Raw genomic sequence first — 23,493 nt, 5'->3', positions numbered from 1 at the left:
AATCAATGTATTTGCGGAAAATGGGACGCTGAAGGTCCGGGGTAGTAGCAGCCGATGAAAGCAGAGGCAAGAAGCCTACCAGTCAAGCATTAGATACCTCTCTGGGAGCTCTTCGAGCTCGTATTCAGCTGGTTGACCCTGTCTGTGTAAATAAGAAAGAAAGCGCTCTCCTAGCGTCGCCCGCGAATTTGAAAGAGCCTGCAGATCCTCGTATAGATTCCGAATGTTCTCATAGGACTTCACGGCAAGCTTCCTTAAGACCGGATCGTCATAGATTTCGTACCAATGGTTACATCTTTCGAGCTTTCTTATGATTCTCTCAGGGGGAGTCGTCCCCATGATTTGGAGTTGCTCGGGGGGATTCGCCTCCATGATTTGGAGTTGCCCCGCTGGGGTTCTAGTCGTAGCCTTTTTGTTCTTTTGACTAGCCCCGGCGGCAATCGAAAGTCTTTATTCCGAGGAGTATTCCCCCCACACAAGGGGTTGTCCGTCCAGCTTGAAAAGGAACCCACAAATGGACGCCTAATTTATATGGAATTGAACATCCAACGTGCGCCCCTCCCATTCAGGGAAGACCCGCCTTATTCTTTTCAGGGCTGTGTTTTTTGAGGCATCCCGGTTAAGGATGCCCGCGTGAAGGTTGTAGCCGCTTTCGGAATTGCTTTCCTTCGCAACAAGAATGGCCCGGCAGTCAAAGAGTTCCCTAAGCCGGTCCCTCACCCACTCAGGATTTGCGGTTGGTCTGCCCTCCGCGTGACTGAGTCTTAAAAGTATATATGGCAAAAAAGTAGAGATCTTAGTTTTAGTCATGGTGATTGTTTAACATCTAGTCAACTAGGTTCTGAATGAGAATTAGAAGACTCGCAATTTCCAATTGTTCTCTAGACTTTACCTGCTTTATTTTGCTTAGCCAATGAGGGCTTTACGGCCAGCAGTTTAGCCAAAAGCAAAAGAAAATAAGGATTACCTATTAGCCCTATCCTATTTTTGACTGGAAGTTAATAGAAGACAAAAACGAGAAGATAGATCTTGCAGCTGCGTCTTCGTCTTTGCGTCTTTATTATGAAATTGAACAGGAAAGAACTTCGAGCAAATCGACGGGTTCAGGTTTGTCCCGCATATCGGGCGGCCGAGGGACACTCATTAGGAAAAGCTCCAACCTCGGGTCCTGGCTTTGATTTCGGAATATGTACCTTTCCACATAAGAAGCTGCTACTCGGCTAGAGCTTTCAGTCATCATTTTTTGATATTTCGAATTAGACGATTTTCATCCTCAATCCAATTATCATCCAACAGAACAATTGGAGGAGAAAAAGTGGCTCTTTCTCTTCAGAAGTCAAACCACAATGAGAGGTCTTTTCCCTTCTTTTTTCTAACTGACAACTGGAACCCCAGACTAATTGGGTTCATCTCCCATGCGAGAGTAGAGGAGTAAAGGTAGAGGTCGATAACTTACTTTTGAGGTTTCTCTACTTCAGGCTCTTCCGAGGGCCTTTGTTTGACTTAGTTGCTCCGTTCAGGGTGCCGGAGCTGCTACAATTGCTTCCGCGGGAAATGCACCACCAGCTCCTATCTTCTTTACTTACTTCTTCATTCTAGTTCGATTCTTAGGTAGGCGTTCTTTCGATAGCGTATCCTCCTGCCCGCCCCGGGTTCTCTCTGCTCGGTTCCATCATTCCTATTATACATCTTCCTCGCATGCTGACTTTCCCACTGACTGAATTGTTTGGGTCTTGTAGCTTGAAGCCCAGCTCATGAACCGATTGTTATTATTTTGGGGGTGAAGGACCCGTGTGAGCCGGCAACTCACCATGGGGATGACTATCGCAAAAGCTTAGAGCCGTCTTCCCCTCTGGCATGACATAAGGACGTTCACAGGTGTTCACATGTTAGGATATCCTGTACTCGCGCACCCGGATCTCAAGAGATACTCAACTCAATGAGCACTTTGGGGGTTGGATCTTTCAAGTCGATCTCTCTGGCAGAAAGAAGAGCGTAATACTACTATTTTCTATAAGGGCAGGGCGTACAAAAGACAAACAGGTTGCGTCTACCCATTTATGAATCCATGGCAACCAAAAAGGGTTGCTCCAAGCGAAGAAATAAATAAGAAAGTACCTTGCTCGGATCGTACGCTTGACCAAGAGACAGTCAACTGGTTTCCCCATCTTGAACTTGCTATATTGACTGAAGGCCTAGTCAGCTAGTTTGCTTTAAGAAAAAGAGATTGCTACTCTCCGTCACGAGCTGGACTTGAACCAACACTCCGGTATGAACAAAATCACACCAGGGAACTTCTTATTCAATCGTGACTTTTGTTTACTCGGTTCAGCCCCATCAATCAAATGGCTATACTAGAGGCCTAATCCGGGTAGTTTTCTTATGCTTCCCCACCTCTTGCTTGCTAGCCTTACCACCTAGTATTATGGTCTATCTAAAGGTCTCCCACCCATTTCTATAGCCTAAGCTTCTCTTGCCAGTGGCTAATCAACCTACCTCGGCTCTTGGGGCCGTTGCCAGCCTAACTCTTTCTTACCACCTAGTAGTACTCTCTCTAACTCACTGAACGGTGTAGCCTAAAACCTTTCTAACTCACCGAACAGCTTGGCTTGCCGCCTATCTTAACCACTTTAGGTCTGAACGTATGACGTTCTATACTTCATTATGCTTGCTGCTTACCGTCTTTCTCAGTAAGTCTCCCCTAGCCGCGGAACTTGAACCACCCTATCGGCATGCTTGAACTCAAGTGCTTACCGTATGCCTTTCTCTCTTTCTTTCTTCCCTTCCTGTGCTGGTAGTTTAATAAGGCCAGTGAAAGCAGTCTGCTATATTTTATTTTATTATATATTATATAAATTAAGAATAGATATTCTATATAGAATAGACAGGTAGGTTTAGGCTATCCCGAGATGCCCCTATTCTCAGATCTCTACTAGTGAGCCTGAAGCATGACTTCAAGAGCTCGAAGCACAGGAAGGCGGCAACCTTGGAGCCAGAATGGAGATTCATAGGGCTTTCTTTGGGACGGCACCCATACCATTCCAGTGCCCCTTCGTGCAACTACTCAATAAAGCTCAATCCGATATGGGAAGGCTTCTAGCGAGGTGTTGGATAAGCTGAATAAACGGATTCAACTGCTCGCCTTGTTGCCGCTTTCTAGATGATGCTACCTAGCCACTATAGTTTTTGTTTCCTATTCGCCCCTATCCCCATTTTCCTATTTTTGGTTTGGATGGATTCGTCACCACGTTCAGGTAAACTGGATTCTGAACTACTAGCACTGAAGCTGTAAGGTCAACTGAATAAGAAACTGGGAATCCCGAAACAAATATGCTGACGAGGTGTGCTGGCTCTTTAATAGGCGATTATGTTGCTCACATGCCCCATAGCAAACTAAAAAAAAAGCAGAGAGGAGTTTTTCCTAACTAATCAACTTAGATGGGTCAAGGGTATGGCCGAGAATCCAGTGTGTGCTATATGTGGGTTGGGTTGCAGGAGGATCTTTGTACGATGAAGGAGCCATACCAAATAAACAAGATAGAACCCGAAAAGACCAGCTAAGCATCATTGGCTTGGTCAGCCTTTACCTGACCAACTACCTAATACTACGCAGGCTCATCAAGACCCGGGTACAGGCTTAGATAAAAACCCTATCCGGCGCAGATGAATTAGGGTGTGAAGCCTCGTAGACGACAGATAGAAGTTTTCCTAAGCAGGTAAGAAAGACAGAAAACTCCAGCGCTCAGGGCGAAGCCCATGTAAAAAGACAAAAGGCCCTCTCGTTGTAAAGTTACAGCTTGGGTATTTCCGTGGTAGTACCAGTCACCTGGGAAGCCCCAGGCCCAACAGGTATTGATTGCGATGGTATTGCCTGCTGCGGTTGCTGGGTCTGTGCCGGATTTTCAGTAATCTGTGCAGACATCATGGTAGTTACCATGTTCATTAGTTCTCTCATTTGTTCTTTCATCTGTTCCAAGTCTGCAGACATGCTTTCAGCTGCTAAACCCTCCATTGGTTCTGAAGTCAAAGATCGACTTCGGGTCCGAACTGGGCTTCGTGTTGCTTCTCGTCTCCTTCGTTCCTTTCTCTCTTGACAGTCGTCCTCACTTCGCTCGCCTCTCACCACACGGAATGTTTTGGCATCTGGTTATAAAGCTAGTTAAGTGGGTGTTTTCCTATAAAGCGAAAGACACTCTTGTTAGTGAGAGCAGATCGAATCTATATTTATTTGCTCAGTTCGAAGAAAGACCAGCCCTTGTATATGCATATGGAAAAAACTACCATACTAGACTAGTAGTTGAGTTGTTCGGATCAAGTACATTTTCTGAAAGAAGGGCCCATATATAAGACTGGGGATGTCCCTATTACGTAAAGCCGGAACTACTACTTGAGAAGGGCACTAGGCTTTAAGTGTTGGATTCCGCAGCTCGGTTGAGGTTCAGTTATTGGAAAGTGCTTTGGGATTCCAATCTGGCTATTTTCGGTCCTGTAGCCGGAATGGCTCGACCAAGACTAAAATAATAGGGAACCCGCTAAATGGTCGTCGATGTCTATCAGCAGCTTCTTTATACTTAGCATTGCTAGCTTCAATCCTTTGGTGAACCTGTTCATGAATGGATTGAATGTGACGTGTTAGCTCCTTTACATCCCCATTAATCTTGCCTGAGTTTGGTATAGGAACCAAATCTAGGACGCTGTTTGGATTGGCCCCATACAAAATGTCAAATGGACTCATCTGTGTTGTGCGACTCTTGCTCCTGTTATACGCAAATTCTGCATGTGGAAGGATCAAATCCCACTGCTTGGGCTTTTCTACAACTAGCCTGCGAAGCATATTGCCCAAACTCCTATTTACGACTTCCGTTTGTCCGTCGGTTCGTGATAAAGAGGGGGATCTTCCCTAATTCCCCGAAGATCGAGAGGTCAGACCCTGATCCGGTTGAACCGATCGATCGAAGGGCCTCATCTTAAATAAGGTGGACTTCAATTGACGCGATAAGGTGTTAGAAGCAGCCTGACGGGCCAGGGTATGCCGATGGTTGTAGGGCTACTTAACATCATTCTCTAAGAAATCCGCCCCATGAGACCGTTGCACCCCTCACGCAACGTTAGAGGGCTGGGTCCCCTCCCAAGTCAAACAAAACGGAGGCTGGCAGGGAACGGATTCCTATGCCTTTTTCGCGGAAATCCTGAAACCCTCCTTACCTGAACCTATCGAGCTTGATTCTGGTCTTCGATACCATTCCGAAGTCTCCGAATTCAATTTTGATTGAGTAGGTGTTCAGCATGAGTGAAACGTGCAGACGAAGGGCTAGATATGAGACAAACTATGAGCCTTGTCCCAAGCACCGGGTGAATTGGCTAAGCGTGGCCCACTTCTGTGGTCGACGACACATCTAGCTCAGTTTGTGCTATCGCTCAAAAGCGTTCTTTGGAGCGAAGTTCCTGTCTCCGATGCTATGCTCTTCGGTTGGTGCCTGCCTTCTTGGGGCTCACTGGAACCCCGTCCCTATTAAATCCTATGTATGGTTCATGCCCCGGGCTATAGGACTGTCTAATAAAAGATTTGAGTCTTATGATCTCCGACTCCGTACTATTCTGCGTGCCTTATTCCGCCCTCCATCTAAATCATCAGTGAGTCTTCCTTGCTACGAGGTTGACTGGTCCTCCGATACCCTGTCTTTTTTCTTCAGTCAGGTGATGCCTGGCTGCGTGGTTCATCTACTTAAATGAGTTACTTAGGGGCTCTACTCACTTACCACCAACTCAAAGACATTGAATTCTCGGAAGGGTTAGGGTGTAGACCGAGTGCAATTCAGTTCAGCAATAAGCTACAGGAGAGCTGTGCGCTAAGCTAGTGCTTCCCTCGAAAGAAGCACGAGGTGAACGTCTTTCAAAGGCTATTTCAATGCGTTATTTTTCACGTTGAAGCCTCAGTATGATTCCCATTCAGGCTTTTTCAGTAGCGATTGAAGCATTCAAAACAGCAAATGCAATCGACCTGTCTTAATGAACGCAGGAAAGGTAACAGGAGAGGGAAGAAAGAGCTAGACGGCTACGAGGCTGATCGGAAGCTTGCTCAAATGCATGTTGAGAGCGCAGAAATCGTAGTTTTGGGGTTCCAGTAGAAGGTAACTCTTTCTAGTTCGCCAGCAAGACATTTTCCGATTCCGAAGCAGGCAGGGCTAGAGCGGGGAAAAGAACATAGGAAAAAGAGGGCTTGATTGATGAAAGTCATTTACGAGATGACGAACGACGCTCGCTATCAGAGCTAGATAGAGGCACTCTAAAGCGAATTAGCTTAGCTGGGTCTAGCTTTGAGGAGGAAGGTTCATCATCTCACGGACACTTCTCATTGCGACTTTGATGGCAAGGTAGGTGGGGAAGGAGACGCCCACACCGGGTACACGACCGACACTGAGCGCTACCGCAGCGAGTGAAGTATGTGTTGTGGTGCACGATCATACAAATGAGGAAAGTGAGGTCGTAGAGAATAAAACCGCTAGGCTAGTTCGGTAAGCTTTTAAGGTCAGCAACAGAGCTACATTTCTGAATATCGGTTTTTTTGCTTTTTAGTTATGAGAAAGCAACAGTACTCTTTAAGAAAGGTCTTTTCGCTCATTCCTTGTTTAAGTTCTTTCCTGTTCAAATAAGAAAAGAAAGAAAAAATGCTTCAGAGAGAAAAAACCTCTTTCCGTTTCGGGTAGGCGAGTTTCAGGTAGGCGCCTATCTATGGTTTTCAAGCAAGCTCTTTCAATCCTTTCCGCCCGCACTCTTGATTTGTTTGAAAGCTTTTCCGTTGTTTAAGCGGATCAGGAATTCCATCCTTTCTTTCAGGCGGGGAAATTTTATCTTTGAATCTGAAGTCAGGAGGGCAGTTCAGTAAGGAAAGTAGTAAGGTAGGCGGGAGGGTGACTTCTAGGCGCTGGTTGATCAGAGAATCTTTGAGAAGGACCAACGACGATGAAGGAGAAGAAGTAGGAGGAGTAGGAGTAGGATAAGAGCGGGCCGACCTTAGAACAGGACTGCCTCTCGTCTTCAATCGAGGGGTTAAGAATTCCTTCTAGAACTAGAAGCACACTGAAGGTATGCCCCTTATTGACTGGAACAAATTAAATCCCGTGGGGAAGAATATCTTGGTCCAACCCGAAAGGAAAGCACCGGGAGAATACACGGTTTTGCACGTGGAATTAATAATATAATAGTCATCAAGAATCGTCTTCTTACTCTACTAGATACGATCCCCTAGAAGAGGCCTAACTAGAGTGAGGCCTGGCCGAAGGTTTACCCACAAGGCAAGGTTCTCTCGTGTTTTAGACAGGAATCAGGGGCTTCTGGGAGGTTTAAACAGGGTTTCAGGGGGAGGAATAAGAATCCCGGTTTTGAAGACAAAGATCGAGTTGATTGGGAGCTGACTGGTCTCTCGAATGGAGCTTTTGATCGCCTAGCACCGGGCAGGGGGAATCACCATTGATCTTATCTTACGGAATAACATCGACCGACCTGGGTTCACCTTCCTTCTTTCCTTGCTCGTATGGCCAGCCACTAGATGGCTAGGATCGGGAACGGATCGATTCGGAGATGGAAATAGATATGGCGAAGAGGAGTAGCACCTGGTGGTACAGATGGTTCTGCAGACGGGAGTTCGCAGATATTGGGTCACTGCTACCAGCTGCTTGCCCAGAGGGATGTGGATTTGCTGTCCTCTGCTAGGATGCCGCTAGGGGAGAAATAGATGCTTCTGAGTTCCTTGTTCCGGTCCTTGGATCAAATAGGTTCTTTGCCGGCTCGTACTCCCTTCCATCCGTTGGGGTCACGAGGCAAGCCATTGGAAGGAGTAGTTCCGCATTTCAGTCTAATTCCGTTCCGTCAGGGGAATCACTCGGTCAAGTACTGGTTCATAGCTTCCGTCATTCGATGGATCGGATCCAGTACGAGCGCCCATTACTTGGTGCTTGGCTAGCAGCAGAAGCTGGGGCTTGAACGAAGAGATTTCAATCAACGATATGGCTGCCTTTGGATCTACTCGATGGTCGGTTGGGCCTAGAACGCTTGAATCCGGATCCCAGGGCCTGAACTCCCTGGTTTTGAACGAGACGGGGAACGAATAGACATGGGAATTCGCTCAGCTGGGACTTCCTCCGCTTCTGATGGGTCGGATGAATGGGAACGAGATGGGGAGCGGATGAGAGGGGAACGGAGCCAGCTCACTTCATTCCTTTTGATCGGGTTCGGATGAACTTGATTGGGAAAGAGATGGCCGGGCTTTGGAAGAAAAGGAACGCCATCATCCAGAGGAGAGATATCCTGGTACTGGCGACTAGGTCTTTATGCAGGCAGCTAGCTATGGGGTCACCAGCTAGAGGCTCGGATTCGAGTGCAATAGATGTTCTGCGAATGGCCTTTGGTTGGTCACTAGGAGTTGAATACCTAGATTGCCTGGCGAAGTCGAAGGACCGGGAGAGCTAGGAAGGTAGTTCCTGTTAGATGCTGCCCAGGAGAAACAGAAAAGGAATAGGATTCCACTGGATCGGGTGAGAGACAAAGAGAAGACCCGGCTCTTACTCGCCGGTTGAAGGCTCTGAACGAAGAGACATGGATTCATTTCATGCTGCCAGTGAGCGGCTTAGCAGCATACTTGCTTCCCCTTGAGGGATAGGGAGACAGGTGTGACTTTCTTTCCTTGGTCGAAGGCAAGCCGGAGCCATTACTATACAAGGAGCGCGCCTTACTCTTTGAGGGGCCTTCCGTTGCTTGTTCCGTATCTTGCTGGATATCAAACATTCACTGAGAATTGGCTGCCTTACGGACCAAATCCTTCCTTCTAATCTTATTGTACCGGGCGGAGCGCTCTGGGGAAGCCCAGTCTTAAGAAAAAATAGAATATCAAATGGGAGAATTTTTGAGTTTTCTCTTTATTTAGTTGTCAAAGTCTCCGGCGGAGGCTGTCGTACTGCAAAAAGGTTAGCGTCTGGTAACTCCGCATCCTCCCCCTTTTGAGCTTCCCCATTTTGTAGTCGGGAAAGATGATAAGCTGCCACATGACTTCGTCCTGGTCTTGTTATGATTTTCAAATCGAATGACTTCTAAGGAATTGGTTTATTGGACTTTGAATGCTGCCTGGCGGCGGAGCGGATGGAAGAGAAAGAAAAGGAGGTGGGCCAGCAGAGGAACTTGAGAATGAGATGTTTGGTTCTTCTCCGGGGTCATTGGATAGGGTGAAAGGCTAGCTTCTGAATCACTGGTTCCTGGTTCAGATGCCGCTGCATCCGGTTCCGGTGCCATAGATGTTCCTAGTCCGGGCTCTGTGGATGGCAATAAGATAAATCCTGGTTATTCGCGGCGTTAGGGAGGGGATGTAGGTGGGTCAGTAGTTCCCCTTCGAAGGTCCTAGTTCCTGTTCCGGGTGAGGGCTTCGGTCTATGGGAAGCATAAGTCCTGTTAAAGCGCTCCTCTGGTTGGTGTAGGTACTACTGCCAGTCAAAACTCTCGCTAATAAGGCGTAAGAAGGCTTTCCGTTCGATGGAATCCCGTCCTTCCTTTTAGAGATACGATAGCGATTCCCTTCCAGTGCTATCTAGTAAACTCTTATCTGAAAGTACTTTTCCTTCTCTTTGTCAAGCAAGGAATAACCAGCCTGAGGGAAGTATTCGTTAAGCAAATCCGTAAGCAAATAGGGAAAGCAGTTAAATAGGGGAATAGAAGCAGTCAAAGGTAAGTTTCAATCGGGCGGAAAGAAAGTGAAAAAGAAAAAGAAAACCCCAACGACAAAGAAATCCATGCTATAATATAAGAAGGGCATTTTCGGGGACTAGCCTCCTTCCTTCTTACTTGACTTCCAATTCTACTCTTTTTTCTTGAATTTGAATCACTTCCTCTTTCTCGCCATTCTTCTGTTTAAGAACTGCGCCCCACCCCCTATTTGAGTTTGAGTAAGGCTGGAAAAAAAGAGGTGCTTGCTTTATTAAATCTTCTTTCTTCGATCGGAATACGGATGAGATCAAAAAGGCCATCATTGGGGCAAACGATGCAATAGCTTCGGTTAGAGCAAAGCCCAAAATGGCATAACCAAATGATTGTTTAGCCAATGATGGATTTCGCGCCACGGAATGAATCGAGGAACTAAGGACGTTTCCAATACCGACAGCAGCTCCCGCTGAAGCAATTGTAGCAGCTCCGGCACCCATTGATTTTGCACCTTCTAACATCTCGAGTTGAGAATTCTCGTCACGCTTTTTCATTCACTATTTTATGTTATAGATTCCTCGTCGATTCTTCCCCTCCTTCCTTTTCTCTTGGGCATCTCACTTGGAATGCAAAGCTTTCGATCTTGTACTAATAAATTCGGTAGACTGAACACCACTCGATGAAAAAAAAGAAAACTACAACAAACAACCTCCGTGAACGGACGCTTTCTCTTAGTTATAGTTCTATAACTATATAAATAAATATAACGAGAAAGCTTTTGTATTTTTTGTTTACCCCTCTCGTGTTCTGGGCTACGCCCCCGAACTGGGACTACGAATTGATTGACTATTGAGTGCAACCCCGTAACTAGATAGACTATGGGTAGTTCAGGTGCGCTTAAAGTCTTATATAACGCATGCCGATGTTGCCACCGACAAACGTTTTACTTGGACTGTTTTATCTTACCCAGTAAGATCTTAACCAAAGATATATATATATATATATTATACCACATCTACATTCCGACTTCGAAATTCTGGAAGCGGAAGTGGCGCAGACCGCTGCCTTATGAGATCATAACACCGAAATATGAGACCATACTTATTAAACTTCATTAACTGGTCTTTTCTTTCGGGATGAAAACAAGCGGCAGGAGGGGCTAAGAACACCTCGATCGGTCGAGTATAATCAACACTCGCCTCGTAGTACCATTTGCAATACTTAACTAAAGAGTGAACCCACCAACGGAGCTCAAGCTGTTCAGTCAGCAGCAAAGCGTCGTCGTCGAGTCTACGTGAAAGATCATCCATTAATCTTTCAACGTAACCCCAATTAGGGCGACAACTCTCAACGAGCATCCAACGCACCATCCCTATTGATAGCAATTCACCAGCAAGCCCTCTGGGAATCCCAACCAAACAGAAAAGGGCATCGGACAGATACCACTTGGGGAGTAGGCAACAAGTATGTGCCTAAACCAATGCCGATTATAATTCGGGTTAACATCTGAAGGCTTCATAGAATACCTTCGATATCCGGCCCCCCGCAAACGCAGAGAACACTCTGAATATCCGTTACCCCTATTTGCTTAAGCACTGGCATAAGCGCAACCGGAAAACGGGCGGATCTAATCATTTTAACAGAGATAGGTGATAGATCCTTTCCAGGTCCGCGGAATTTATTCGCGAACTCGAAATAACCCGTATCAGACACTAAGGATTTAGGTAATGAAAGCCCTAGCCAGAACCGATTGATATACTCGTCAGCTACTCGCGCATCCCCGATGACAAAATCATCACCGAGAAGCTAGTATTTGACAAATCTTCTGCCAGGGTAGACCGCATCCGCACTGAGCCACACAAGAATGTGGTGACACAATGAGAATAACGGCCAGGATGATAGGAAGCCCAAGGGTTGACCCGTTGTAAAACGGATAAACTTAAAGTAGCCTTCTGCTGAGTTAGGAGCCCGAAATCTATTTTACTTGTAATCCGGACTCAACCCAAGCATGGGCGACTACCTTGTTAAACAAACACTCGATCACTGTCCTCTGGAACTTAAGATAAGAGGAAAGCGGTCAGTTGCAGAAGATAAATCATAAGATCTTACCTTCATGCAACCCTTCAACCAGCGCAGAGGTGCCGGTTGATCGAAAGTTCCATCTTGTGGGATTTTCCTTAAGATCGACATACACCAATCATGCGCGGGACGAAGTAGTGCCCGCTTTCATTTAAGGCGTTAGGAATAGCGAATACTCGCACCTTCCCAGCACCTTATTCCTTAAAACCCAGGCGACCAGTCGAATACATTGTCAGTAGATAGTCATCTGGAGGTCTCATACGGAATGCTGACATACAAAACAACTAACTATAAGTCAGCAGACCAGTATGAAACGCCGCTGATGAAGCGAACCTAGATTCAGTATTATGTAGTAATTGATTTACTGAATACGGGTAAGAAGCGTCTTACTCAGAAAGAGGGTAAATCTCTCTGGAAGGAAAGAAATAGCTAAATACTGGAACAATGTATTGCTAGGACCATTCTAACATATCAGTAGAAAAAGGGCCACGTTCGGATAAACGAAGCCTCCTCATCAGACCAAAATCCCAAAAGCGAGGCCTTGCCTTATCCTATAGCGCAACCGAGAATAAGTCCCAGATCATCCTATGGAACGGTGATTTCTCACCCGGCACATAACGATAGGGGACTGATGAAGCAGTCCAAATCGGAAACCATTTCAAACCAGTCGATAGAGGAACCGACTGGAATGAAGGTACATATCTACTGATAAGTGACACAATCTTCGTTCTCAACTCTTCAAGAAGAGAGTCGAAAGAAGCGTTAAGCTCTTGTGTAATCGAGCGAAACTGAGAATTTTTTTTCTTCTTTACTAATATCAGTTTCGACAACGAAAACACAGACAGATAAAATCTTACGAGTTTATCCGCTTTCTCATCTCTCCTTCTAATGAGGGCGCGATGAAACGAAGGAATGCATCTTGGAAGGCCACACCTAGTCAGAGATATAGGATAAGGCCTATGGGTAGTTACTCTGACAATCCGTATCCCATTTCGGAGTTCACATTGGAAGCATCAGGATCCGGCCGAAGGGTCCGTCGGCTCCGGCAGCATAGTACCTGCGTCTGCTGGAAATAAGCCTTTTTGGTTTTGGGCATACCATCCTGAATCCTGCTTCTGCTCCTGACCTGGGCCAATGCACCACCCAAAACTTTCTGTGATTATCTACGCTATTTTTATTTGATGCTTTTTTGTTGTAATTTCGATTGTTGACTTGAACATAGGATTCCGAAGGTTAGTTTGTTAGTGGGGGTTTGGGGGGGACCATTTGATTCCTTGAAAGCTGAGTTGGAGGAAGACTCTGGGGCTCCCCAACCTCTTCCCCAGCAAGATCGGGAAAAACCGCCTTTTCGCCTTTAGATTAGAACCTGACTCGTTAGGATTGAGTATTGGCCAGGGCTCGCACTAATGAGCATAGGAAAAGGAATCCAGGGAAATTGTTCGAACCACGGAACCTAATCTTTTTGTGCCCATTCTCCGCGAGAAGCAACGGAAAAAGGGAACGGGCAAGTCCCAGCCAGTGCCAGTGAGAGTGACAGTCTGAGTTTACAGCGTTCTAGTTCTAGTACCTGCTAAAGTTCACAACTAGTTCTGGAGCTAGGGAAAGAGAAAGCTCTGCCTCAAGCCTCCAGCAGTCAAAGAATGAAGTGAAGACAATGTCAAATGTCAGTGGTAATCATCCCTATAATATGGGGAAGCTTTGGTAGCAATCCAAGCAAGAAAGCAAGTCAAGCTTATTCGTCCTTTAGGAGCAAGCAAGAACAGCTACTATCTCGTTATCATATCCTGCAGAGTAAGCAACACCAGCTACTCTCTCAACTGGTAACCTCTTTTCAACAGGGGGAAGTCGCTCCTACTTCTAGTCATACCTCTACTCTAGTTTGACCTCTTACCGATTCTAGTCCCCACCAGCCTTCCCTCCATCCAGTAAAAGAAGATGGATTAGCTCGTGCCTCTCCCAGTACTGAAAAAAAAAAAAAAAGATCCTGTTCTTGCGCCAAGAATTGCTTTTAATACCTTTTTTCGGAGTATTTTATCTTAATCTGTCTTGGTGCTCAGATTGTATTACCTTTATTGAGGATCTGTTTCTAAGTTAGGCTTTGGTTCAGGAGATGGTAGAGCTATAGTATTCTCTCAGAAAGTGGGAGTACCGCTCCAATTGATGACAGATGTATCACTTTTGTTCTCGGTGATAGTGGGAGTTTCACTTCTATCTTTTGTGTCAATAGGAGTGTGCCCATGAGGAGCGTGTCCACGATTGCTTGTGATAGTGGGTGTAGACCCACGGTTGTAGTGCGAAGTCATAAAGGTGGTCAAATGGAAACTCCACCTTCCATCATCAACATATTATGTTGAATGCAATGAGTCATAAGGGAAGACCAATAAAGCAAAATTCTTCGGTTTGAAGCACTACAAGCACCTGCAAACTTTATAGGTGTAGAATGATTATCTTAGCTTAGGGCAGCTGCCTACACTACATTCCACTTCAGTACCCGGGGGCCAAAGACTTGTTAGGTGTAGTGGAGTCATGTTCTGGCCGATTTCTGGCATGGGGTGAAACGCTCAATTCAGTAGATTGCCCCGGGCATTCCTTATTAATGGCAGGCCAAGCCCCGTGCTTTCGTAATCCTTTCTTTGAGTCAGTCCGCCCTGATGCTCCGCATCAGCCTGGGCGTAGAGAGGGAGATTGAATGGCGGGAATCGGGAAAGTAGCTCCTTAATACGAGGAGCTACTTTATTAGTTTGCTGCTGTTCTTCCTAGTAGCTAGGCTGTCCTCTCTTCCTGTATCTCCTCCACGCTTTATATGCAGATATAACTACTAAGCCCCTCTTTCTATTTCTCAAGTGATATCTATAGAATAGAAGTACAGAAGGGAATGGCTGAGTGGCAGTTAGCTAGCGCTGAGAGTCAGTCTTTCTCCTCCTCCTACTTCCAACAAGAACTAAGAGAGCAAACCCTTTAAATTTAAATTTAAGTAGATTCGCTTGCATCATCTCAAGATATCGTCGAGGTATCGAGGTTTCGCTCCCTAGTGGTATAGTTCGATCTTTAGGTGCATCAGGGACAGCGAGAAGTTTCTTCACAGAGATAACTAGCATATGAAATAAAGGATGCTTCGCTTTCCATTGAAGGAGGTTCCTGCTTCTAGTGCGACGGCAATGCGTGTTAAAATCCCTTCGTAAAGTAAGTAAACTCGCGATAACCTTACCCTTGCCTTGTGTCTTGACTCATAGTCCGGCAACTCTCTTCATAGCGTTGCACTATAAGACCCGAAACCGCAACCAGGAACCTGGGAACCCAATATCATCAGCGGATACGAAAGAGACTCTTACTCGGGAACTAAACCTAACAGAATCGGTGACTCCTTATATGTAGGATAGATCTCTGTGTCTAACGACTTTGCCCCGTGGGCCCTGCACTAGTAGGAATCAGACTAGGAAGAAGAACCAACAGCCGCTTTTCTTTACACATGGGTAGGCTGGAGAAAGCCCCTATCTGTAAATCCAAGCCATCTTTCTTCCTTATCATCCGGGAACTCCACGAAGACGAGACTCATAGCAGCAGGAGTTGATCTTTACACAGCGGTAGTTGTTCGAGCGCATGCTATTCTTTTGCAGTTCCCCTAGCTCCGATCAATAACTCTTATATGAAGTAGTACCTTCTCGCTACCCCTCCCCTAGGCTAGGAAGCACTATCCTCAGCCGGAACAAGGACTAGAACGTCCTCTCGCTATGCTCGAGCTACTTCGTTCCACACCTTTGATAGGCGAGCAGCTTCTGCACTTGAAAAGACTGATCCTAGGGATTTCGGTATCTACGTTCCTGGGATTTCGTGCAACTGAGAGGAGAAAATGCAGCTAAAAGCTGTAAATCGTATGCTCTTCCGTGTAGCCTAGGCCCACGGAGCGGTAAGAGCTTTTGAGAAAGTCACCCGTATTTCTTCGAGACAAAGTAGTCGATCAAGATCGGGCACCAAAAACTTACTCTAAGATGTTCTTCGAAATCAATGCCTGGAAAGAAAGGCAAATGCTCTTTCTTCCGCTCTCGTTGGCTAGCAAAGGCTCATTCAAGGATAGAATGACGATCCCTATCGTTCACATCCTGATCCTAGGCATTTGTTGCGTGAGCTTCATTCTTCTGTCAAAAGGGATCTCTTATCAGTTAATGAAGCTGCTCTAATCCACATATATTGGTCCGGCATCTCACGTAGCTCTCGATGAAGTAATTCATTTCTTTCAAGGTATTTCAGCATCGAGATAGAAGGCGAGTTAGACTCCCCCTTCCAGGGAACCATCGGCATAGAACAAGACGAGGCCCATCTCACCTTCTTTCTTTACGTAGCTTTCACATTAAGAAAGGGATAGCTCAACGGATGAATACTCATTCGATGAAGGAAGCACCAGACTAAGAAGAGAAGGGCTTTGACCCGAGCGGATAAGTTGCTAACAAGGAAGTAGGAGTCCCCGTCTCTTACATACGGGCCGAGTGCATGAGCCGAGTAAAGCTGTGAACAAGGGATCAACTACGAGAGGGAGTTGCTTTAATCCATAGATATTGATGTCGGGAGCTATCCCTATAGATAGGGGCGTTCCCAGAACCCTTGATGAAAGTCCCTTGGCACTAAGGCTTTAGTTCAAGAAATTAGTTCAACAAAAGCATTTCCTGGATCTGACCTATCTTTCGCTCCCATCGAATGATTGATATCCTTCTTGCGGGTTCCCCGTCTGCTGCCGGAACCTCCTTTCTTTCGCTCCGGGTTTGCCTGTACTCTTTCTACGGATTCTGAATCCGTGATACATGAATCGAAAAGAGGAAAGGAAGGAATCCTCCTAGAGAAGGAGGCCAAGCATTCTTAGCGTAGGAAGGAGGGAACTCTTCGCCCAAATCGAGTTTGAGTCTTATTCCCAGGGACCTTGTAGTTTGATGAGTTCAAGCCTTGTCGGCACCATGGCTGCTTAGATTTAGAGCCTTTCTTGTTTACCTGGGGGATAACGTTTATAGAAGGAAGCTTAGAGCTAGGGCCTTTCTTTGCTACCTCTCCCTTTCGGCGAGAGAGGGTGCAGCATCTTTCTTATTGAAGCTTGGAGTATAAGAGTGGAAGTTGCGAGAATGGTACCTTAGTAGGCCAACTCCTTCAATCGGTCAGTCGGTATTTAACCCACTAAAAACAGACTAATAAGATAAGATTAGATTCATAAGCATAGTTATAAAGGAAAGAGATATAAGAATGAAGGGTTGATTCACTCTATGTAATAGTAAAGTGGCCAACAAAGTGGGGGGTACTTTTGTCTTAGTGAACATGGCCTTAGAATCGATATCCTCACTAGCCCTGGTTTGGCGCCTGTTGATGCTTTTAATCCAATAATAGAAGAGGATGGCCTCTGCGAATAGTGAGACTTCTTTTTTCACGCTCTCGATATGAGCGCTCACTCTATTCATGCTACCACTGAACTAAGTGACATATGGGATAGATGTCGGCATTTCCGCTCTTGGAGGACGGAGTAAAGCAAGGAATTGATGCTAGAGAAGGGGCTTCCACTCGTTCAAATGCCGCTGTTGGTGTTACCGGTGTGGGAGTATGCTTTCTTACTGTTCACGTTTCGGGTGTTGAGTAAATCTCAGCTGTGGTCCTATCCGCTGCTTGGATCTTTCCTCTTGCTTTTGGTGAATAAGCGCTGTGGGATGCTTCTCCGGAATTAGTAAAGGAAATAAATGCCATTTTGGACAAAAAGAGAAGACGGGGTTTTAGAAAGTTGCACGAAGCTTTCTCCTCCATCGATAGCAGTATCCGTCCTAGCCCTTTCATCTGTATAGAAGCTTTCTCCTCTGCTGTTGAAAGAAATGGGTAAATAGGGGTCTTGCCGAAAGGAATTGGTCTCATTCCCAAGCCGTTGGAGCTGAATCCTTGGATTGCATGAATAGGCATGAACCTTACGAAGTCGATCGCCCATGTGTGCCTTCATGAACCATCAAAAGGAGGGGTGGATATTAAAGAGTGAATACGACAAAATGATGATTTTAATAAGATTGTATGGGTTTGCTTGAAAGGACGCGAAGCGCCCACTTCAAGGAGGGAGGGGTAGCTATGACCAAGTCAGCCCATCGGACTCGAAGAAGGGAAGCGGAATGCCGAGAAAAATAGCTAAACCAACCGAACCTAATAGCTAAGCTAGCCGAACCTCAAATAGAAAGCTTAGTCCCACCAGTTGTTTCTGGGGCCTCCAATAAGCTTTCCATCCTCCCATCAATACCAACCCAGGGTCCATACCAAAGATGACTTTATTCGGAAGCATGAACCAACAACCAATCCAACCGATAATAGATATAACCGTTATTTTCTTGTTTTTCGGTTATTGGGTATCAGCTGTTTTTAGATAGGCTGCTACTTTAGATCGGGATAACAACCGGTAGTCACAGCTGCTATTTTCTTGTTTATCCGCTGTTCGGTTATCAGCTGTTGTCACTAGGAACTATCTCCTTCCAGCCCCCTTCACGGGCAGTATTCTATGACGCTAGCCAGCGAGAACTTCCACCCTTTCCAGCAAGAATTGTTTTTCCTCCACCGTTGGCAGTAGAATGGTCTCTCATCGTTTCAAGACAGGAAAGCCTTTCAATCCGTTCTGTTGTTCGAAAAAAGCCTCGCAATCAGCTATTGAGTATATCTAATAATCTATGGTACTAGCTTAGCCCTAGTAAGGCTCACTTTTGGAATAGTCTTTCCTTCGTTACAGGCACCACAGGAACTTTACTACAGGCACTACAGCAAGAGGTTGAGGTAGGCGTAGAAGGTCATCTCTGAAAAGGTAATCCCTGGTTCTAGCTCATTCGCAGGTGCTAGCCCATTCGCTGTAGGGGAAAGGTCTTCTCCAATGTTTCCATCTGTCGTTACGGGACTGGAGTCTCCAAGTTAGTTTCTTCGATAGGGGAAAGGCCTTCCCGGTTTCAAAGTCAGTCTTTCCTTTCTTTTTCTTTCGAAAGGGAAGGAAGGTCTTTTTGCTATTGGTTCCCGCCAAGCATTGGCGCAACTGCAGTCCCATAGTGTGTTTCCTTCTCCATAGTCAGAAGGCATGTCTTCGTTAGCTTCGATTGCAGCACCAGAAGCAGTCTCACAAAATCGTACCAAATGCCCCAACAGTTCTTTTTTATGGCATCGTTGTCGGCTCTGAAACAGCAAACTATCCCTTTTAAGGCCTTCTAAGCCTTCCTATTCGCTCTGGAACAACCCGCTTTTGGATAGGCATCGATAGATCCAAATGGAACGACAGGAATGGATATAGGTGAGATGGCCGGCCCAAAGGTAGATAGCGGCAGTTTGGCCCTGGGTTGGTCTGTTGGTTGCTAAGTAGCTTATGGCTCTCCTCTTTTTCTTTAGATTTAGAGGAGGAAGCCTCTGTTTGGATCTCTTTTCCCGATATCCCCGTTAATGATTTTCCTGGGAATGAGTTCGGGTTCTCAATCTGATGTTCACCAAAATGGACGTTTAAGCATATTACTTTTTCGGTAATTTCCCATTGATGAGCATAAAATAAACATATATAATAATATAAGGTGCTGAGTATAGCTAATAGCTAAATAATCTAAAGATGCTAGATCAAGCAATAACCCCTTAGCGGAACTGACCTTTCTGTTAATTGCATAGGGGAAGCCCTACTGTCAGCTTTCAATTGAAAAAAGATATGAGAATCTCAGGTGCTAGCTGTAGGCATTGGCGCCACCTCTGTCCCAGAGAAAGTATCTACCCGTTCCGGAAGAAGGCAAGGCCAGAAGATAAAGTATCTTACTATAATGTGGGTGTAGGGTATGCTAGCTATCTCACTATCGGTAACGGAAGGGATTTCTCAAGTCTTTCTCTCGTTTCGGAAGCACTCTCCTCATTCTTTCGTTAGGGCGACTGCTGCCCCAGAGTATATTCTTTCGGCAGGAAGCGAAAGGAAGGTATGGGCATAAAGGTGCTAGCCCTGTCGGTAGCGGAATAGCTGTCTCTAAGTGTGTTTCCTATGTCGCCCCATGCAGTAAAGGACGGGTGATGTCTCCTGCCCGGATCGATGGATAGAGTCTCGCTCATAGATAGAGGAAGAGTACGCGCGCTAGCGCGCTACGGCTTTCGAAGTTGATCGGATCAGATAGCCCTTCGGGCGCACATCAAATTCCGATCAACTGGTAGCATACATATTCGCGGGTGAAGAATGAAAAACGTCCGCTAACGCTTAGCAGTCGGTATTCGAGTAGCAGTTGGGAAAGGAGATTTGGACTGGATAGTGCTTTGCATTTACAAAGTCTTGCCTTCCTCCATCTCATAGTACGGAGTAGAAGGTCAGGGGGAAGCTACCGCTGAAGTGATGCTTTAGGAAGGGGAATGGCTGGCTGCTATTGCTGCTAAGCCTTTCAACTCCCTGCCACGGGCGGTAGCTGCGCTACCTCAAACAGTCACTGCTACTGCTAGCTGCCAAACAAAACCCCCCTTTTTAAATCACTAGAGTAACTCCCTAGGGAAGAAGAAGAAATTTCTTGTTTTTAAATAAAAAAGAATCAAACTCAAACACCAGAAATTACATGAATGACTTGAGTGGAAAGCTGAAAGCGGAAAGACAGTTCGCTTGACGCTTCGCTAAAAAAGACGGATGGCTTCGCTTGCTTGCAAATGAAAGCAAAGATAGAAATGTACTATCTATTTGTATATCTCTTTTATAGCTTCGTTTCAATCCGTTCTATTTCTTTTTGAAGCGAGCAATCGGAAGAAGTCATCCACGAAGGAATAATCGTCTTGGCTTAGGAGTGGGTTTAAGAGCCTTCTCGTCCGTCGTATGAGAAACCTTATGTTGAAGAGCAAGCCACTATGGAAATCTCACCTCCCAGCAGGAAGGCCCGAAATAGGTCTTTTGTCACTCTCCCATCGCCCCCCTTGTCAGCTAGGAACAAAAGGACCAAGCAAAAGGAATGCAATCGGAGCAAGAGCAGTCAGTACGTGTAGGAGATGGAATAACCGCAGGTTCCGGAGCAGGTGAGCTCAACATGGATTACTCTTCCAGAGCCTAAGCTTCCTCCTCTAGTGCTATTCACTTCTTTCTAAAAAAAAGATTAGAATAGTACAAGAAAGGACACCACATAGTTTAGGACAACTAATATAAGAAAAATATGGAAAACGAATTAGGCTTTTTTAAGAGAACACACACACTTTTCACTTTCTTACTTTCTACTTTTGTTCCGGTTTCCTTGCTTCTTTTCTGCTTTCTCGTTTCCTATGTAAGATAAGCATATAGACTGGGGCTCTTGTCGAGCTTGCCTACGTACCTTCCTAGCTTGGACAGGATCAAGTCACCCGTAGTTCTCTATCATTTCATCGATTAGCCTGTGTTACGCGTCCCAGGTACAATCTGCCCTATCTCACTTCAATGCCCTTAGGGTTTATTAGAAAGACCTTTTAAGATATTATCAAAAAGCGATTTTATATTATTAGTGTTTTGGACGAACTTGAAAAGATCCAGTAATTGCTCCCTTGACTGAAAGTCAAGTTCAAGTTCGTCCTGGGACAGGTGCTTGGCCAAAGCCGAAAAATCCAAACTTGGACAATGGATTTTGGGGAAGCGTTTGGCAACGCTGGGCCTATTACAGTACGCTTTAAAACTTCTTTCAATGGCCGCGTCGATTTTCCCCTTAATCCGTGTATCAAATGCTGCACGATCCTCCTGATCCTGAGCCGGATTGGCATGAGATGCAGTCGTCTCCTCCTCCGCCTGCTCCTGAAACGGGATTGGGGCTTCATCCTTCCCAGGCGAAAAGGACGAAAAAAGATCCTCCTGCAGGAGAGGGGATAAATTTTCCATAAATTCTTGGAACTCTGTGTCCCCCCCCGTCTTGATTGGGAAGGGAGAGAGAGAGCCCTTTGCCACTCTTGTGGTGTGGGATGAGCAAGTTCCGCTTCTTGTTCCCTGGATAGCGGAGCATTAGAAGGAGCAGCATCATATCTGAGTACCGAAATGCTTGTGTAAAAGACTCACTTGCTTCCCCTTCGTCGAATACCGGCAGCTCTTATTCCCATCGATATGCCCGGGACGCTGCATTAGAGGGGCTTGTAGCCGATGTACTCTCTTCGCTCGATAAAGACCTGGACCTGCGATAGTCGTGAACTCCATCTGCTGGGCATGGGACGTATGATTGGTCCTGCATTCCACACCCCCGATCGTGCCTTCTGTTTGGCATTGGGATGGGAGATGAGAATAGGTGGTTTCGTATCCGAGGATTGGCGCTTTTCATTTCCTCCGCTCTACCTCGCACTGATCTTCTTCCGCAGCTCTTGCTTCCTTCACTTACAGCCTTCTAAAATAAAGGAAGAAGCTTCATTTAGGCACCTACCTCCTTGCATTGTCGCTCTGCCGCTGTCTGGGAGCTCCACTCATCACCCCTCGACAACCCAACCTTTTCATTCGTAATGTGATTCCATGTCTCTGATGATTCGGCAGGAGGCAAGGCTTTGACAGATCCGCTGAAGAAGGATCGGGGTTAGAACTAGTCTGAAGCTTGTCAAAAGGCTTTTGACGGAAGATGGCGATGCTGATTGAGCCGGTGCTGAAGTTGCCTGAGTTTGATAAGCCATTTTCGGTTGAAACTTTCGCTTCTGGTAGAGCCCTTGACAGGCTGAGCACTTGACCAGTTGGTGATGCAATTGGCAAGGCAAGTGAACAACGAGTCTTGGTTGAAGACTCAAGCTTGTGGGCTTGGTAGAAGCAAACGAGTTGGCTATGCCAGATTGGGCATGTTGTCGCTTACGACTTGGGATGGTATGGGACATTCCATCATGAGGGAATGGCTACCTGGTTTGTCTTGTCTACTCAAGGGAAGAGCGGGATACTTAGCGGAAAGGGTGGACAAGGCCGAGCGCGGTCAAACGTTGCTCCAGAGTTCCCTCCTGGGGCAGCAATCGAGAACAAGGGCGGTGGATGGGACATTGATCCAAAGGTCGCGTACGGTACGAAGAAGCCTATTTCCTTTCAAGGAAGTTTAACGCAATGATAAGCCCCGCCTATTTATTTGCATAGTTGAAAGTCAAACGAAACGAGAAAACAAATCAACAGGAGAGGAGCGTCAAGCCTTAAGCGCTAGGCCTGACCGATTCCCTTTCGTCTCTGCATGGGCGATGGGAGGGGAAGCGAAGGCTCTAAGATCATAGGAGTCAGGTTCATAGAGAACGGGTTAATTATCAGACTAATGCTTATGTTCCGTAGGTCCCAGTGAATAAAATTCCCCTGTGCTCTGCCTTGTTGTCGATGCCACGGGATTCGAGATAGCTTTCAAGCAACGTTTGAGAGGCAGCTGAAGATGGAGATGGATATTTTTGAGTCTTGTTCGCATTTCTTCGAATAACTACCACTTGGAAGCTTCACTGAAGATGTTCCCCTCACTCCAGCCTTTAGACGAACCGAGCGGCGGGGACGTAGCCATTGGGATAAAAGCGCTCGGTCACCACACCCGAGGTGCCCAAAGCTACAAAATAAGTACAAACCAAGATGTGCTCCAACCTATGTCAAATACTTGACTCGCAGGCTTGACTGGCTCTATTAACTGACCTAAAAACAAGGAAAGGTACTAGAAAGACTAAAGAAAGAAAGAGAGATAGATTGAATGCTCTCCTGTAACCTACTACTTCAAGGCCTACTTGTTTTATCCTCCTGTTATGCTTGTTATCCCCCTTTTGCTGTTGAGAGCGTTCCGTTCGTTCGGGCAAAAACTT

At 46.0% G+C, this 23,493-nt stretch overlaps 1 protein-coding gene and 1 non-coding gene across 2 annotated transcripts, besides 1 other annotated feature; both read right to left on the bottom strand.

The window, feature by feature from the left end:
- Positions 1-2,238: 2,238 nt before the first annotated feature.
- On the bottom strand, positions 2,239-2,313 carry trnI-GAU. Its single transcript has one exon. It is a non-coding gene; the product is annotated as a tRNA-Ile (tRNA).
- Positions 2,314-9,983: 7,670 nt separating this feature from the next.
- atp9 (ATPase subunit 9) lies at positions 9,984-10,208 on the bottom strand. The gene is given in 1 exon segment: positions 9,984-10,208. A coding segment is annotated over 1 exon segment (225 nt).
- Position 9,986, bottom strand, in atp9: a sequence feature (C to U RNA editing).
- Positions 10,209-23,493: the final 13,285 nt, after the last annotated feature.

Source organism: Camellia sinensis, mitochondrion, assembly GCF_055761805.1.
Source record: "Camellia sinensis mitochondrion, complete genome".
Taxonomy (NCBI): domain Eukaryota; kingdom Viridiplantae; phylum Streptophyta; class Magnoliopsida; order Ericales; family Theaceae; genus Camellia; species Camellia sinensis.
This window is presented reverse-complemented; position numbering and strand designations above follow the sequence as displayed.